We start from the raw sequence: 16,673 nt of genomic DNA, 5'->3' as shown, positions 1-16,673 counted from the left end.
TAGGCATGAATTTCAGTTTGTTGCACTAAAATAAAATTACCTTTTAATTCTACTTTCCCTGAACTATCTGAAGTATCCTCTATTGTTCTTCCTCTCCCGCCCTCTTTCATTATCTCTCAAGTTTTAAGAGCAGCTACAAAAAAACAAGTTAAAAATCTGTGTGCAAAGATATCTCCGTCAAATGGTAGTGTTGTGCATTTACACATGTTCTATAAAATTTGAGTAAACTCATTACTGTTAGTTCCTGGGTGGAAGAAAAGGACTCCAACAAACAGTGCCCTGTATCCTATTAGGATGTCTTAATAATAAGAACAAGCTCACAAAGAGATGAGACCTTCAGGGAGGGAGAGGCAGGATGGGGCTTAGGGGAGGAAGAAGGCGGTGGGAAGTCTAAAGAGTTAGCCATAGGACGCCTCAGTTTCACATGGCCGGGGCCAGGTTGGATGTGGTAATGAAGCATTGATTACAAGAAGAAAGATGAAATGGCCTTTGCTCATTCATTCTTTTTATCTCCTAGCCGTGGAAGACAGAAAATTGTTCATAGGAATGGTTTCGAAGAAGTGTAATGAGAATGATATCAGGGTGATGTTTTCTCCATTTGGCCAGATAGAAGAATGCCGGATTCTCCGGGGACCCGATGGGCTGAGTCGAGGTGAGTGTGCCTCTATGAAATCGCTTTCCTTAAGTGCTAATTGGAACTCTGTGTCTTAGTCAAGGTGGATGTAGGCACTGCTTACAGCACGAGGTCACCCTGTAATATGTCCCATGTGATAAAGTTATCCAACCTGAACTTTTCACCGTGGTTGAGATGAGCACTTTTTATTTCTCCGGTTGAGAAGGTCTTGCTGCCAGCATATTAGCTCAGGTTATCACTGTCTGATGGGGAGCCTGACAGGCTGCCCTATTGGTACACATCCTTTCTCAGCCTTCAACCGAAGCAGATTTAGGGGGCCAAGGAGGAGACATGAAAGATGAGAAAGGCTATTTGTTGCTTTCTTTTTGGTCTTCTGGCTTTCTGCCTGTACCTGAAAGAAATGTTATCACTTGGTTCTCTTGACAGTGACACAAAGCAAGAAAAAAAAATGCTGATGCTCACATGTAGTTCAGAGCAGATACAGATTAAGGGTAACTGGGCCCGTGTCGGAATGTTACAGATTTATTTCAAAAAAGTAAAACTCCTGGAGTCTAAGCCCAGAGAATCCTTGAAGTGACAGAAGATGACTGTGCCCTGAAGAAGACTGTAGGCTCTGCTTTGCTGGGACCCCGAGCCTTGGTGAAGCAACCATACAGAATAGCTGGAATCACTGGTCTTTTCCCACGTTCGCCTCCCGCTTTGACAAGACCACACACCCCCTTCCTTAAACTGTTCATAAAGGTGGACACTGGGTGCTCACACTTGTCTGTCACTCCAAAGTGGAAGTATTTATGTAGAACATGTCTTTTCAGTCTTTATAAGAAATCCTGACTTTCGCAACATGGCAAGGTTTTCATTGTTATTAATGTGGTTACCAGTGCAGTGTCCATGGGGCTAATTAGCAACTTAGTTTCATTCTCCATTTCTGGTTCTGGACCTTTCCTGGTCCCCGAAGCCACTTGCTGAAAGGAAAACCTAGGCGGTAAGTATCAGGGCGCACTAATTTCCACCTACTTCACTAGCTGCCAGCACCATGTGAGGAAGAACATTTGTTTTTGATTCTTAGACATGTCAGCTGCTAGAATTGAACACTCAGAGAACAAAAGTTCCACCTACATCCACCTCCAGAGCCCCAAAACAGAGGTACTCTGGAGGAAGATCAGAAGGTGATGCAACACCTTAAAATGTTTGCTTCCTGTGTTTTTCTCTGAATGTGGTTTAAAGCGGGGAGGGGCAAGATCAGTGTGTAGATCAGTTTATGCATTCGCTAACAACTCTGAAATTCTTGTGCACCTAAAAGATGTGATTCTTTAAAAACTGGACAAGATGTGATGCAGAGTGCAGTCTCTACACAGTACACCTGGCACTTGAGGCTTGGCTTATCACTGTCACCAGGGCCAACCAGAGCAGGCCCTCGTTCTAACAGACGAACAGCCTCTGGTTCCTGTGCAACCTCACAAACAGAAGGACAGTAGCACGCATACTACTCAGCACATTCAAGCCATGAGAGCTTTGAATAAACACCTGGTCATCTGATTCTGCCACATCCATTTTATTTACATACTCGCCCACTTTTGCAGACAGTAGGAGAGAGAATACCGTGGGAAAAAGCATCATGGCCAAATAAAGAATAAAATGTTTAGGAAAGACATGAGAACATTTTTGTAATCCCTTTTCTGCTGCTTATTTAATATTTACAATCATTTTTCTCTCTGTTATTTCGTTTTGATTCTCCAAGGTATAGAGCAAGAAGAAAGGACCAAAACAAGAAGACCCTTAAATTAGTCATATTGAAATTTATAGTGTTTTAGAGGTCAGAGTTGCCAAGTTCAAGTGCTAGAACTTCTAGTGACATGGAACTAGGGCCCTAGTCAATTGTTCTGTGTCTGATCCTCGGTTTCCTCAGTTGTAAATGACAGCAGTAAAAATAGCCGTGCTGCTTGTCTCACAGGGAACCGCTAATTTCTGATATGATGGCTTTCAGTCCAAGCCTACTACGTAGATGGGTTGGTAGAGAGGCCTTGAACGTGGAGCTTGAGTGCTGGCTGTGGGCTCCCCTCTGCTTGGCCGGCCAGTTTAGGAAATGACTCTCCGTCTCACTTTCTCCACGTGTCCAGTGGGGACAGCAGTGAATAGCATTGCTGCCTGAAGCATTTGGAGCTCCTTGAGCACGTGTTAGTTATTTCTGCAGATAAGATTTTATAGCAGCCAAAACTTTCATGGGAAAGAGCAAGACACACAGTGCTTAACAAGAGAACTTTAGCTAATTTGATCTGCCATTTGGTTGATTAACCAGCACTTGACACCAGAAGCAGCCTGTTTCTGGAACAAGTTATGGGAGCCCTCTCATCAATATTTTATGCAAATGATGGCTCAATGTAAAGAAGAGAATACTCCTCCCTCTTCTCCCTTCCTTTTTATTTTTAACAGAAAATAGTTTCTGGTGAACTGATGAGAATTCCCTATTGCAGAAAAAAAAGGAAAGAAAGAAAATAACTCATTTGTAACCATTTGTTCTGAAATATAAAGACAGACAGTGTGTGTTTTTCAATTAGCAGTGCCCAGGGACCATTGGCTACAGGGGCCTGCTCCTGAATCAGTGTGTTTGTTGAAAGAACAATTCTCTTTCATGCTACTCTTTTGCTTTCATTAAAGAATTGTGGTTTTCAATCAAATATTAATAAGTGTCTCCCATTAGTGGCACTGCACATAAAGGACACTCAGCATTTCTGTTCTCCCTGTCTGTCGCTGGCTCAGCTGTTTAAAAAATAAATAAATAAATAACGACTCAGTGAAATGAAAGCTTGGCTGCCCTGAAAAGATGTACCTTCTAATACAAATCCAGGATATAAACCATTCACTAGGAGAGTTTCCAAATCAAACCATTTGATTATGATGAGGGAGAAGTGCCCTTGAGTGGTTCACTCTTTTTCTTGGTCTGCTTTTGCCCAGTTTAACTTCAGAAATGGAGACAAAGGAAGCAGTTGGTCCAGCAGGCTCCCTGTACCACCCCAACATGTTTCTAATGCCAGATCAGTCGTTATGTTCTTCCCTCAGAGGCACTGCACTGTGCTTTCTCCAGGCTTGGGGACTCAGCACCCTCCTGCATCACAGCAGTGGGCTGCTCAGACCAACAGCTTACTCATCAAGCCCTGCTATGCCTGCATTTAGGATCACAACCCACCCCCCCCCCACCCCACCCCACCCGGCAATAAAGAATATTTTAAAATTCCCCTCATTACTCACCAGCACCAGCCACTGTTCCAGAACAGCCACTCTGGGGAAACTGTCGTGAATCTACATGGAAAGCACCTAGAACCCGCCAAGCACATGAAGCTTCTCAACAAACATGGGGACTCTTCTTCACTGGAAGCAAGATGCCCATCTGCAAGTGTGCACTTCTCCCTGTGGGGACAGCGTCCCCTTCTGATAATTTTTACCGCTTGGAAAATGTAGTTTGGAGATGCTTTGAAGCAACTTCAGTTTACCCAGATGGTTCTACAGTGGCAGCTTAACCTCTCAAGCCTGTTGTATGAGCCTTCACTGGAAAAAAATAATAATAATAATGAGCAGGATACCACTAGCCCACCCCTAGCAATTCAAATGAGTTGTTTGCCCTCAACAGCCAAGCTTGAAGTTTCCAAACCAAATGTCTCAATTTGACAGTGTCACCTTGGCATGTTGATGTCCTAAAATACTCTTAACCATATCCCACATTCCGAATGGGCTATTTCAGTGCAGTCTGCAGAGTTTTCTGCACCATGGCAATTGAGTTTCTAATTCAGAGACAATAAAGGAGTGTATTTCATTTTCTTTCCCACAAACTGTAGTCAGATCTTCACTGCCATTTAAGGTAACTTTCTGCTTGTTTAAGAATATTCCAGCTGTGTTTATGGTGTTTCAACGTTTCCCTGCCAAAACCCTTGACAAATGAATTGGCAGTATTTTCAGGGATGTTGGAGAGCCCAGACTGGATTTAGCCATTAAATCTTCATTTGTTTTTGCTCTAGCTGATCAGGGCAGGATATAATAGGATAGGACTTTTGATACTAAAACATACAGAGAGAATGTACATTTTGATCACAGTTTAGTCCTGCCTGAAAAGTACCTTAACATTCAGATACTTGGAAACTTTCATGCCGCCCCCCCCCCCCCCCGGATTACTGACTGCATTTTGCCATCTTTTTCTAAACATAATCTCCCAATCTCACCTCAGTGATGAGATTCACCAGCTGTTTAGTAGATCCTGGTCTGAACATAGCCTCAGGCATCATAAATGAATGATGTCCCTATGCCAGTTTTAAATCAACTCAGCCAACATTGGGGATGATGCATTAGACTATTGATTTTTATGCCCCACCACTGTACTGGTAGCGTGTGTTTAAGGAGTCCTGCCACAGCTAAAAGGATACAGCAAGGGAAGCTGGCTGCGCTATCTTTCTTCGACTGACTAGGAATTTATAAACAAGTTTTCCGTAGCTTGAACTCTGCTCCGCATTGCCCAAGTTATTTTAAATTATGCTTTGTTCAGTTGAAATACAGCAGGCTGCTGCACCTCTCTCAGAGAAGTGGCAGAAAAGCAAGAGGCCCTGGCATTGTTCAAACTTTTAAAAGTACTTCTGTATGTGTGTATGTGTGTGCCTGTGAAGCAAGAATTCATCTGGTTCTCTAAAAATTCTCTTGCAGCTCAGAGAAAAGGTAGAACGCCTGAGTTAAGATACCCTTTCAATTGAAATGACAAGTGTAACCGATGTGTTCCAAAATCATCTCTGTGACAGGGCTACGTGCTTTCCTTAGATCCTGTCTGTAGGAGGAAATTACTTTGCGAAGCCTTTCCCCAGTCAATCATTTATCTGTTTTAGCAGCAAGAAGGTAACCTCATGGAAATAGGAAGCATTCAGCTCCTTTCATTTCTGTTAGCAATCTGTGGCATTCTCAAAGAGGAGACAATAAGTAATTGCAAGGTAAATTACAGGTTGGCCACATTGACAGAAGTCCCTTTTTTTTTTCCTGATTGTTTTTATTTGTGATTATGTATTTGGAGGTTTTAAAATAGTCTTTTACATGTGACCATACCTGAATCCCCTCCCCACCAAAAAAAAAAGAAAACAAACTTCGTTATTCTGATACCTGTGTCTCCCCAGTCTACTTCCTCCATATTTTGCTCTGTAGTCAGGTCTGCTGAGACTACACATTTGGTAGTCCAAAACAGTAGAGGGCTAACCTGTTGTCAAAATCCTGCTGCTCCCAGAACCGCATTTGTAGTAGAGGATGGGAACAATTGTGACCCAAGAGATACCTGTCCAATGGAAAGCCTTCTAGTTGGCTATGAAATCAAGCCAGCAGCTGGTCTCAGTGCTCACAGTTTATGTGGCCCCATGTTAGTAAAAAGCCAAGGATTGGAGAGCCAATCCCAAAGTGGGTTTGCAGTGGTGTTGAAGGAAACTTAAAATCTTTCCATAGGACTAGTCTGACCACCTGTTTGAGACAAATTACAAAGATTAGCAGGCTACCATTCCAAGAAGCATTTGGTCCTGAAATCACTTAACTTCATCCAGAGTGGCATAGAGATTGAAAAGTTTCAACATACAGTCCCACTTTATAAATGACACAGTAATCCTTTTAAGTCATTGAACACAGCACACAGTTCAGAACTTGACAGGAACCCCTGAGGAGACAGCTTCTCAGTTACTGTACCACTGCCAGTAGAATAAAAAGGTTAAAGAAGTCATCATATTTGTCAGGTCATTTTTTGGATAGGGTAAGGATTTTACAATTGGAAACATCAGTCAAGTTTTTAATTGCAAGTTTCATACAGGAAAGGGCAGTGGTCTGAGGTTATAATGTTACTATTCTATTGCTCATGCTCTTCTTCTGAGACCAATTAACCGCTGTCTTTCTCTAAGTTGCTTGTAGAAGTCCTGCTTGTGTGAAATTGTGGTAAATGCATAAACTGTGCCTTACTAGATTCTTCTAGACATTTTCCATCTTCTTTATGCATTTTAACCTCCTTTGGAAACTTGGTTTGCCACATGAGCCTAGAGACTAACAGCAAATGAGTGAATTAACGATCTTCTTGGCTATAAAAAGTGGAATCAGTCAGGCTTCTCATGATTTCAGATCAGTCTCCACTAGATCATTTACTTTGGCCTCCATTTGTAGTCTCAAGATGAAAAGTGGGAAACCAAAAATTTCTTGGTGTTACTTCGCCTGTTAATGTTGGTGATGATCACAATGTCTTTGAAGCAATGTTACTTTGCAACAGATGGTAAATTTGGGACTCTTAGTTTTAGAGCTCAGTATCAACAGGGAAGCCAGCAGAGTCACTGTCATCTGTCTCACACTCTATTACACACATCGTCTAGATGCCTTCGAAAAGGCCACTCAGATGTTTTTATTGATGGCAAAAACTACAGTCAGCCTAGGTACAGGCGTCATGTTTAAATAGTAGGTTCCTTCAGCTGCTACACTGTCAGAACTGTATGAAACAGCTCAGTATTCATAGCAAGCTAGACTTCATTCAGGATTCTTAGGCCAGCTTAACCCAGAGGCGAATTTCCATATACTGAGAGTTTTTGTGTATTAAAAAATTACAGCATGATGCAAAAAAAATGCATTGACTTATTTTTATGACTGGATGTCATTGTGCTTTGGGGGTATTGGGCAGGTGTTGCTTTCTCTTATTGCTGTTTGATTAGAAGATGCAACAACAGTATTGACTTGATAATCTCACCAGGTATACATACAAAATGAAAGAAGAAAATATGTTTTATGACTCCTGAATTGATTTACATAAACCAAACAATCTGCTGGCTGCTTGAATGTAGAATGCTCTATTTTGCTTATCGGCCACAGGGGCAACAATCTCATATTGTTGATGCCAGAATTCTGCTTTCATGCATTCGCTCTGAAATGACAATAGGCTTCAGCCTCACAGTGTTTAGATCTGCTTCATTTGGAAATCTTTTAAGTAGTAATAATAATAATGTTTTGAGGAAATTGAGTGGAACACTAAATTATTCTCTGATACCTAAGTTCAAACTGTGCAAGGCTAAAGAAGCTGAAAATCAATGCACTTTTAAAGTCATTAGAGATCATAAGTGAAGTAAGTCTGCTTTAGCTAAGCTTTTAGTGTGCAGTGGTATTATTATAAAATCAGCCTGAATCTGCATTAATTTCACAGTCTTTTTCTCTAAGAAGCCCAAGGGTGCATGATGAATAAAATGTAAATTTCAGAAGGCAGTGTTTTTATTAGTGAAAAGGGCAATGAGCCATGTAGTTGGAGCAGTGACCTGCATGGTGGCCAGTGCTGGTACAGGAGGCAGAATCCAGCACTATAGATTCTAGTTATTGTATACCATAAGAAAAACTAGATATGGAAACTTCAATGGGTCTCAAAGTAGGTGTTCAGAGAAATGTACATTGCCTTGTGTTTATTAGACTTTAGGTTAAATCTCTGATACATTTCAGAAGTCACTGCTTTCATAAGCTGTACAAAATTTTTATACAAATAAATTCTATGTAAATTTTTAATTTTTTGCTTTAACTGCACTGCTGAATGTTCTTAGAGGAATAGAACATTTGTTTTTGTTAATGGTTAATAATTACTAAATCGTTTCTATTGGGTTTTGTATATTTGCTTGCATTTAAATAGCATCAGTTTCTATTTGTACATATGTATTTTTAACTACGTGGAAGGGATTAGATATATTTATTTGCTGACATTCTGAGCTCTTGAAATTTATTTGCTAATTTGCCCTTTGTGTGAGCATTTTCTTATTAGCTTCTTTGAAATCAGCGATAAAATTTGAAATACAAAGCCCTGATGTGTGGATGCCCTCAGTAAACGTCATCAGCCAAGGAGAAAATGAGAAACGGCAACTTTTTATTTTAGAAAATGCAAACTAGATCTTGCTAATTTCAAACCCTGTGGCTAAAAAAAGTACCCAACTTCATTCCCTAGTTTTTTCATTTAAAAAAATAAACTAATAGATAAATCTTTCTGCTGTGGTCAGATTAGCAAGTCAGCACTGTAACAAAAAAAAAAAAAAAAAAAAAAAAGACGAAACCAAAGAAGTTGTTTACTTTTATGTACTACTGAGAACAGTGTCGTCTTGTGGCAGTTCTCGTAGACTGTGTTGGTTTAACAAGCGTCCAACCCTTTTGTCTTGTTGTTTTTTGTCTTTCCTGCTCCCTGTCCCCTTGTTTCCCACAGGCTGTGCGTTTGTCACATTTTCTACAAGGGCAATGGCACAGAATGCAATCAAAGCCATGCATCAGTCTCAGACCATGGAGGTACTGTATCATCTGCCCTTTCTTTGTTTTCTTTGTGCAAATGATGGGGAATGGTAAAGCAATTCTCTCCTGTGTGGATTGTTCACATGACAATCACAGATTTCAACTTTCACCATCTCACTTCTCATTCATTCACCTCTCTCTCTCTGTCTCCCCCCCTCCACTCTTGGCCCCCTGCTCCCTCTCTCCTTCTCTCTCTGTCTCTCCATTTTCCCCCTAATGACTTGAAATGCATTAGTAAAACCTTCCATTTGTTGTACAGTTATTTTTTGAGCCTTTTATTTCAGCAGCACAGGTCTTGCGATGTAAAGTGTTGATCACTTTAAGCAAAGTGTGATTCTGGACCTACAGGATCAAACACATTCCCCACCCCAGGATTGGTATGGATCCAACAATAACAGCCCCCACCCAAATTGCTGCTTTCCCTGTGCTAAGTCGCAAAGATCTCTTTGTTTTGTTTTGTTTTGTTTTTTTTTTTAAATTTGGTGTCAAGTTAATCTAGTCGACCAGAATTGTGTTTTTGCACCTCAAGAATGTTGGAGAAAGTTAATATTTCTCCTGCTTAACAGTGAGAATGTTAACTTATGCATTTTCCCCTGCAAAATTTTAAAGTGAGCAATGACAAAGAAACACAAAGGCTCAAATGTTATCTCCTAAGGAGAGAGAGTGGCGTAGGGGAAGACAAATACACTGGTGTGGGTGTATACCCACAAATGTAGATACTCTGTACTTTGAGTCTGTGATTTGGGTCATGGCCTTTCAGAACTTTGCACAAAAGCATTCCGAGAGTGATATACTTAAATTACTCTGTATTGTCTGATGGAATCATTTGGGAGTGCATGTTCTGCTGTATTGTGTGTACTGTATCTTTGTGTATGGGTGATCTTTTCTGGAGGTGGCCTTGTGGTGTTAAACTGTGTTTTCATATTTTGGGGAAAAAAGATATTTTCACTTTTATTTGATGTGCTAAAAACTTCTTTATTAATTGTTTGGGCTTCTTTTTTACTCCCACTTTTTGGGGGTTTTATTTTTTGTTTGTTTGTTTGTTTTTTTGCAATGCTGCACCTCCCAAAGCACGCTGGGAGCTAAGTGATCGTTATGCGTTGTTTTGTGGGCAACTTTTTTTGTAATGAATCAAAAGGTGGGTGGAAAGGGGGGAAGGCGTGTGCATGGCATTGTCACTAAGTGTTTACTGTACTTTTCTGAATTGTGATACCAGCATTGCAAAGCCTATTGTCTTTTTTGAATGTTCATTTTGACTTTGATATTTAACATATCTTATATAATCAATGTGTTTTCCTTTCAGTGCAATGCATTTTTAAGACACTCCTAGCCCCCACCTGAAAGCAAGCTCAGGTGAAAATCAGCCATGCTAAGAAATAATTAGCTGGATTTGAAATATCTAGGGATGCAGTCTTGTCCACCATATACTTTTGTATGTGATAGTGTTTTGGTTCCCCCTTTCTTTTAACTTACTGTGGATCAGTATGATTTCCAGCTGTAGTTTGAAGATGAAAATGAAAGTGCTATTAGGGAAACAAAAATTGAAAAGTCTTAACCTGTATTTATTTTCCATGTATGTCTCATTCTTAATTATTTTCACTTCCTGTAATTTAGCAATTTGGACCCAAGCCAGTTTCCCCTTAGATCATTTTTTTAATGGAAATTCCTTCGATGCTGTGAGAAACAGTGCCATCCCGCTCCTTTGCTCAGAGCCCCATGTAATGCCACAGAGATGAGATGCCCACGGGATCTGGGTTCTCACATCTCACTGTAGTAGCAGGGCTCAAGGGTGAGCAGAGTCGAGGGTGAGCCCAGATCAGAGAAACAGAAGGTTCCTGTGATGGAAAGAACTTGCTACAGGGGTTGGGGCATATTTATTTTTCAGAAATCCTTGACCCTTTATTATTATCTCTGTCATTAAGATATCAAATTTGGTATACTTGTTTCTGAAACTGGACACCCATACTGGAAAAGGGACCATCTCCAGACACTTGAGTTTCTTGCTCAGCTTAAAGAAACTGACATTTAAATAGAAGATCAGGGATTATGCAATCAAATTGTAATTGTACCACTGAAGCAGTTTTTCTTATTTAACTACATTACTTTCAGGACTCTGACATACATTAACCAAGGTGTTTTGTCTAGTTCAAAATCATATGTATCTTAAAAGAACAAGATCTTAAAAACAGTTCATTTGATATTGTGCCTTCCATGTCTCTACTTTCCTCCACTCTATCCTTACCCCTTTTTTTTCCCTTCCACAGTTTAAACAAGTCATTTTTTAAAGTCATGACCTTTGGCTTAATTTTTGGCTTTCATATCACTTTGTAGTACTTAAGGAATAAAATAATAATACATATACTGTTAGGAGGAGATGCTATAATTTGTGATGGAAGACATTGTATGCGACAACAACCCTTTCCATGCAAAACCTCTTCTCTATATAATTTCTATCTGGAGAATATTTTGCTGTCTTTACAGTGATGAAACGTTGAAATATAGAGAAGAGAAACAAAAAAATGCGTTAAATATTTTTTAATGGGAATGTTATTTTTATGCAGTTTACTGACATATAACATTTTGTACGGTGATGCTGCCTACCAGAGCTGAAGACAGATAGGCTGGCAGTTCACTGAAAACAGTCTTATCATTTTTCTCACTTAAAAAAAAAAAAAAAAAAAAGACAGCATTGCCTCATGTATTCAGGACTACCTCCCCAGTAACTACACATGGTGATGAGGGGGGGGAAATGCAAGTTTATTTTCTAGAAGAAAGAAAAATGACCCAAAGGGAATAGAAGGGAAAAGCTCATTTAAATAGGGATATAACATTTCTGAGAAGAGAGAGAAAGCAAGGTCTATTATCATGCTGAGTTTCAATAATAAAAGTTTTTATTTAATCACTCGGGTCGAATTACTTCTTTTTACCTCAGCAAAACTGAACAGCTTTAATTGTGATGAAATGTGAAGGCAAGCAATGCTAAGGAGGAAAGACTGGAGAGAGGGATGGGGGTTCTGCTGAGTACTCACCAGTAGCAAGTGTTTTCAGAGGTGCTTTGCAAAGGAGAGCTTTGTGCTTGAGGTGTTAGGCTGTTATTTTCCCTGATGATTTTATCTGCTTCAAAAAGGAATTCAACCTACTCTCTGACCCTGGCTATTTCTTTGTTACTACCCCTACTCCTTGCCTTTTAAAGGAAATTGAATCTGCAAGAGGCTGCCTGAATGCTGAGGTTCCGGGAGCTAGGGAAGTTTAGGGAGAGAAGCCACGTGGACTCCTCCTCCTAACACTTAAAATATGTCTCCTTTGAACTAGATGGTGCTTCTCTTTCGCTGCTTTTGTTTTTGTTTGTTTTTTGTTTTTTGTTTGCTTGTTTTTTTGATTTACAGTGCCTCTGAAGATTTTAGATAGAGTAGGTATGACAAGGAAGAGAGGCCTTTCTGAAAATATATGAACAGTTACTTTGGTCAGTGCCTATGTTTTCTGAAAATCATCTTTCACACACATTTCCTAAAATGAAAACCACTTCTCCCTGTTATTGCTGGGTTGATATGGTACCCACGTTTCCAGTGTTGAAAAATACATAACTAAAAGTGAGACAGAGTAAATAAATGTAGAGATATTATTTCCATTCCCATTACAATTTCCCCCTCTCTCTGTCCTCTGACCACATCAAGTCTATCTTGAAGACAGGCAAACCAGGAAGCCTAATTCAAGAGCATTGATAAAGTCTGTTGTTGCTAAGGAGGCACTGGCCCTTGAAGGAAGAGAGGTGGACAGTTTAATAATCAAAACAAGAAAGCGAATGCCTTCAGCCACACCGGATCCCCCAGAGATGCCAATGATAATGTCTGGAATTTTCCATCCGTGGTGCTATTCAGAGAAGAAGGAATATCAACCCATTTTTAAGCTATTCCAGACCTTTCCATGCACTCCAAGGTAGTTTGAGAAAGATGGGTCCAGTGCTGACTAAGTACTATGAGAGGATTCAACCAAGCTGTAACTTCCTCTTCACTTTCCAATGTGTCTGACCACAGGGCTGCTCTTCACCTATCGTGGTGAAGTTTGCTGATACTCAGAAGGACAAGGAGCAAAGGCGCCTCCAACAGCAGCTTGCACAACAAATGCAACAGCTCAACACTGCCACCTGGGGGAATCTGACAGGTCTGGGCGGACTCACTCCACAGTACCTGGCGGTAAGTGCTGGAGGCAGGCAGTCCACGTGTGGCATCCAGAAGGCAGAGGCATTTACCTACTGCACTCTTGAAGCCTGCTTTTCCCCTGAGTATGCTAAGGAGTTCATTTCCAGTAATTTTGAGTCTCAGAAAATAATTGAAATCAGCATTTATGCAGAATATTTTTCCAAGTTAAATGAACTCGCATAAGAACATAACTAATTTAATTCTTGTTTGATGTAGGCTGGGCCAAAGTCCCACAGGCTAAATTTCTAGGCAGTGTTTCAAAGGCATCATACAGTCCTGTTCTAGTTACAGCATGTTTGCTAGCTGATTATTTAAAAATACTGAGACACCTGTGGTTGAGAACCTGCAACGTGGCCAGTCAGTAGGGCCTCAGTTGAAATCTCTTTGAATTTGGCATTTCATGATCTTGGGTCTTCCCAGAGGAACTATATTGACGATATCATAGGCGTCTTACTTTACGTATTTGAAACAAAAAAAAAAAAACCTTTCAAGCTGAACAGACCCTTTCATCCATCTGTTACATTTCATGGTTCCTGAACTTCACTCTCTATTTTCCTTTCTGCTTTTCATTTCATTTGTATCAGGGTCTTTATTGGAATACTGTGATCAGAGTTTAAAGCCATTCCACTGGTAAGAACGGAGCAGGACAGAGTAGTGACCATCTCATATGGAACTTAAAACGTCTTCACGCCAGCTGGACAGTAGCATTTGTAGTAACCAGGTGACGTGTGAGCTGGAAGCCAATGAATAATCTACAGTTTTTATTTTTTACTTAAACTTCTGCTAAATCATACTCCTCTCCCCCAATTTTCCTGCTTTGGAATCTAAATGCTAAAAACCTCACATTTATTCTTGTATTTTGTTTTGTGAATTTGGGTCTTTTATTCCAGCCTCAGAGAGAGAAAGAGAGAAATAGCATGCATACGCAGACACTGCTGTATTTGTGTCCTAATTCTGTCACTTTACATTTTTACTCTCCGTCTTAGGATTGTACCATCCATTAGCTGTACTTTGTAGCAGAAACTATCCTGTTTGGTAAAGAGTCCTCCCTACCACTTTGGGAGGTGAGCTTATCCTACCTGTAAAGATGAGGACAGGGAGATTCAAAGAGGCTGTGTAACTTTATCCCAGACCACGCAGTTGCCAGTGGTCCATGGGATTGCAGCTCTGCCTGTTCCGCCCGTCTTGCAAGGTTGCTTGCCTGATGATTCTCTGAGTACAGACTCAGATTATGTTTGTCTTTTTACCAGTCCCATCCCCAGTGCCCAGTGGGGGCTGGTATGTAGTGGCTACTCAGTACACCATTGGTTATAGGAAGCTTGCTTTTCCTATCTTTATCTGAGTTGTTAATATCTGAGCATTGACCAAGTTTACTCTCACCTGCCAGCTTTTTTTTAACCTCTTATCTACAAGATGTCATGAGAGATTTTGTCATATGCTCTGTTAAAAAAAAAATGTCATTTTTCTGGCCTACCAGTCTAGAAACTTTTTTAAACCAAAAATGAGTTTAGCTTAATGATTATTTGTTTTTCACAAACTTGGGCTGTTCAGGTTTTCATGGACCATCAGTTCGATTATGCATTCCAGAGTTTTTATCCAAGATTGACATCGTGCTCACTTTGTCATAGTTCCTAAGAGCCCAGTTTCCTGCTTAACCATTTTTGAAAACCAGGACACATGTGCCCACCCTCAGTCTTGTGGCACATCTCCCAAGCTCCACAGCTTACAGAAATCTCTGGCACATGTTCTGTGACCACTCTGCAAATTATTTCCATACCTGAAAGAAAATTAATCTCAGCCTCATGTATAAAAACATGTTTTTAGAAGCTCTTACTATGTCTTCTGTCACGGGCTTTGATTCTTATTTAGCAGTGTTGGTTCTAACCATTGTCGTTGAAAGACATGCACTCTGAAAGGAATCTTGGCCCCCAAGCACCCACCTACCTCAGTGTTTCCTGACAGATTCTGACCCTGGAGCACTAGAGCTTGTTTATCCATGGAAATAGCCTTGGTTTAGTGGCATATTGGTACTTCCACTTACCTCAGCAGGTGGTATTAACTCCACAAAATATCCTCAAAGCTAATTTAATTTTACTTTTATTCTTTAAGATTTAATATGAGGAGGGGGTTGGGACTTAGAAGCATTAAAGAATGGAAAACTCAATAAGTTAACTCAGAAGTGATATATTTCTGCAATAAAATGAGTGATCACTAGCTTCTCTCATTCATTCTCTCTCTCTCTCTGAGTGTGTCTGTATATGAGAGGGAGAGAGAGAAATACCTTGGCAGTGTATTCCATGAACACTGCAGATGTTTTTCTGGGTTTAGTACCCATAAGTCCCACAGTATCATTGTACCCAAGACATTTAATTGACTACTGATATTCCACTCTGCTTGATGTTTATATGCAGTTGATAGGTGTCCATTTTGAGTCATACCCAGCTGCAGAGTTTTTCTTAAAAACTCAGGAGACTTATACTTGGTGAGAGGAACAACAGTGTTCTACATTTTGTTATTCATAGCTCCAAATAAAAATCTGAATGCTGTTTTTTATGATTTATTCATTTATTTGAGAGGCAGAGTTACAGACGGAAAGGGAGAGACAGAGAGAGGGGTCTTCCACCTGCTGGTTCACTCCCCAAATGCCCATATCCATATCTGTATTGGCCTACTTTACTAAAACAAGAATATCAATAAATCCAGTCAGACACTTAGTGAAGCAGCACTGGGCAGGCATGGGAGCCCTTCAGAACAGGCCTTTCCCTTGTGGCACTCACTGATTCTGTGACGCAAGAAAATGTGTTTTTGAAAGCTCTAGGGAGACTTTTCACACACAGATAGGTTGTTTCTTTTTTTAAAAGCTTGTGTGGTACTGCATAGTTTCGGAGTACAACACACTGATCATCTTCTCTCTGCCAGGGAAGACCATCATGCAAAGGGCTGACCGTTTTCTTGGTCATCCAGTTGTGGCTCTAAGTGTGCAGCTATGACTGGGTTCATTCACGTCTGTTGTTAGGATGCTGGTCTGGATGTTGGCCTGAGAGTCAGTGAGCCCATGTGCCTTTAATGAAGAATAAAGGAAACTGAACTGTGAAGGGAAGTAGAAGAGAAGGAGGGAGTGAAGCTTGATTGACAGAGAGGAGTTAAGGTAACTCCAAGACTACAGAGAGATACAATTAGTCATGCTACATTGGTTTCAGTAGGTTTAACACCTGGTTGTTTAAAAGAGTAAATTGATTAATTGTTTTAAGGCCCAGTGCCTGTGTTTCTTATTAGAGATTAGGCATTAATATGGATTTACACTCCCAACTCCAGGGACCTTCAGTCCATCAACAGGCAGTAACAACTGACTATAAAGGGGGAGAAACTGAACTTACTTTGTTCTCGGGTCCACACTCTGATTTTCCACTTCTGCGTTTCCTTCCCAGCTCCTGCAGCAGGCCACCTCCTCCAGCAACCTGGGTGCGTTCAGTGGCATTCAGCAAATGGCTGGTAAGTGGTATTTCGTGTCTTTTCTTTTTGACCATGACCTTGTCTGAATT

The 16,673-nt window shown here is 40.5% G+C and overlaps 1 protein-coding gene and 1 long non-coding RNA gene across 53 annotated transcripts in view; one reads left to right on the top strand and one right to left on the bottom strand.

Moving 5' to 3' along the window:
- LOC103350898 (uncharacterized) overlaps positions 1-16,673 on the bottom strand; it is a 140,934-nt gene that overhangs the window by 40,462 nt on the left and 83,799 nt on the right. Inside the window, exons 3-5 of one of the 3 annotated variants that reach the window (XR_011381578.1) lie at positions 16,509-16,673; positions 3,881-4,177; positions 1-3,096 (exon numbers count right to left, since the gene is read on the bottom strand). The exon at positions 1-3,096 is cut by the window's left edge and continues 40,462 nt beyond it. This is a non-coding gene — a long non-coding RNA (uncharacterized lncRNA). The other 2 variants (XR_011381577.1, XR_011381576.1) reach the window with 2 other exon arrangements.
- CELF2 (CUGBP Elav-like family member 2) overlaps positions 1-16,673 on the top strand; it is a 931,997-nt gene that overhangs the window by 845,743 nt on the left and 69,581 nt on the right. For all 50 annotated transcript variants that reach the window (XM_051820872.2, XM_051820873.2, XM_070055758.1 and 47 more), the window contains 4 exons: positions 518-652; positions 8,850-8,929; positions 12,967-13,125; positions 16,560-16,623. In XM_051820872.2, coding sequence (XP_051676832.1) covers positions 518-652; positions 8,850-8,929; positions 12,967-13,125; positions 16,560-16,623 — 438 coding nt within the window. The remainder of the gene's footprint in view (positions 1-517; positions 653-8,849; positions 8,930-12,966; positions 13,126-16,559; positions 16,624-16,673) is intronic.

Source organism: Oryctolagus cuniculus, chromosome 13 (genome assembly GCF_964237555.1).
Source record: "Oryctolagus cuniculus chromosome 13, mOryCun1.1, whole genome shotgun sequence".
NCBI classification, from domain to species: domain Eukaryota; kingdom Metazoa; phylum Chordata; class Mammalia; order Lagomorpha; family Leporidae; genus Oryctolagus; species Oryctolagus cuniculus.
This window is presented reverse-complemented; position numbering and strand designations above follow the sequence as displayed.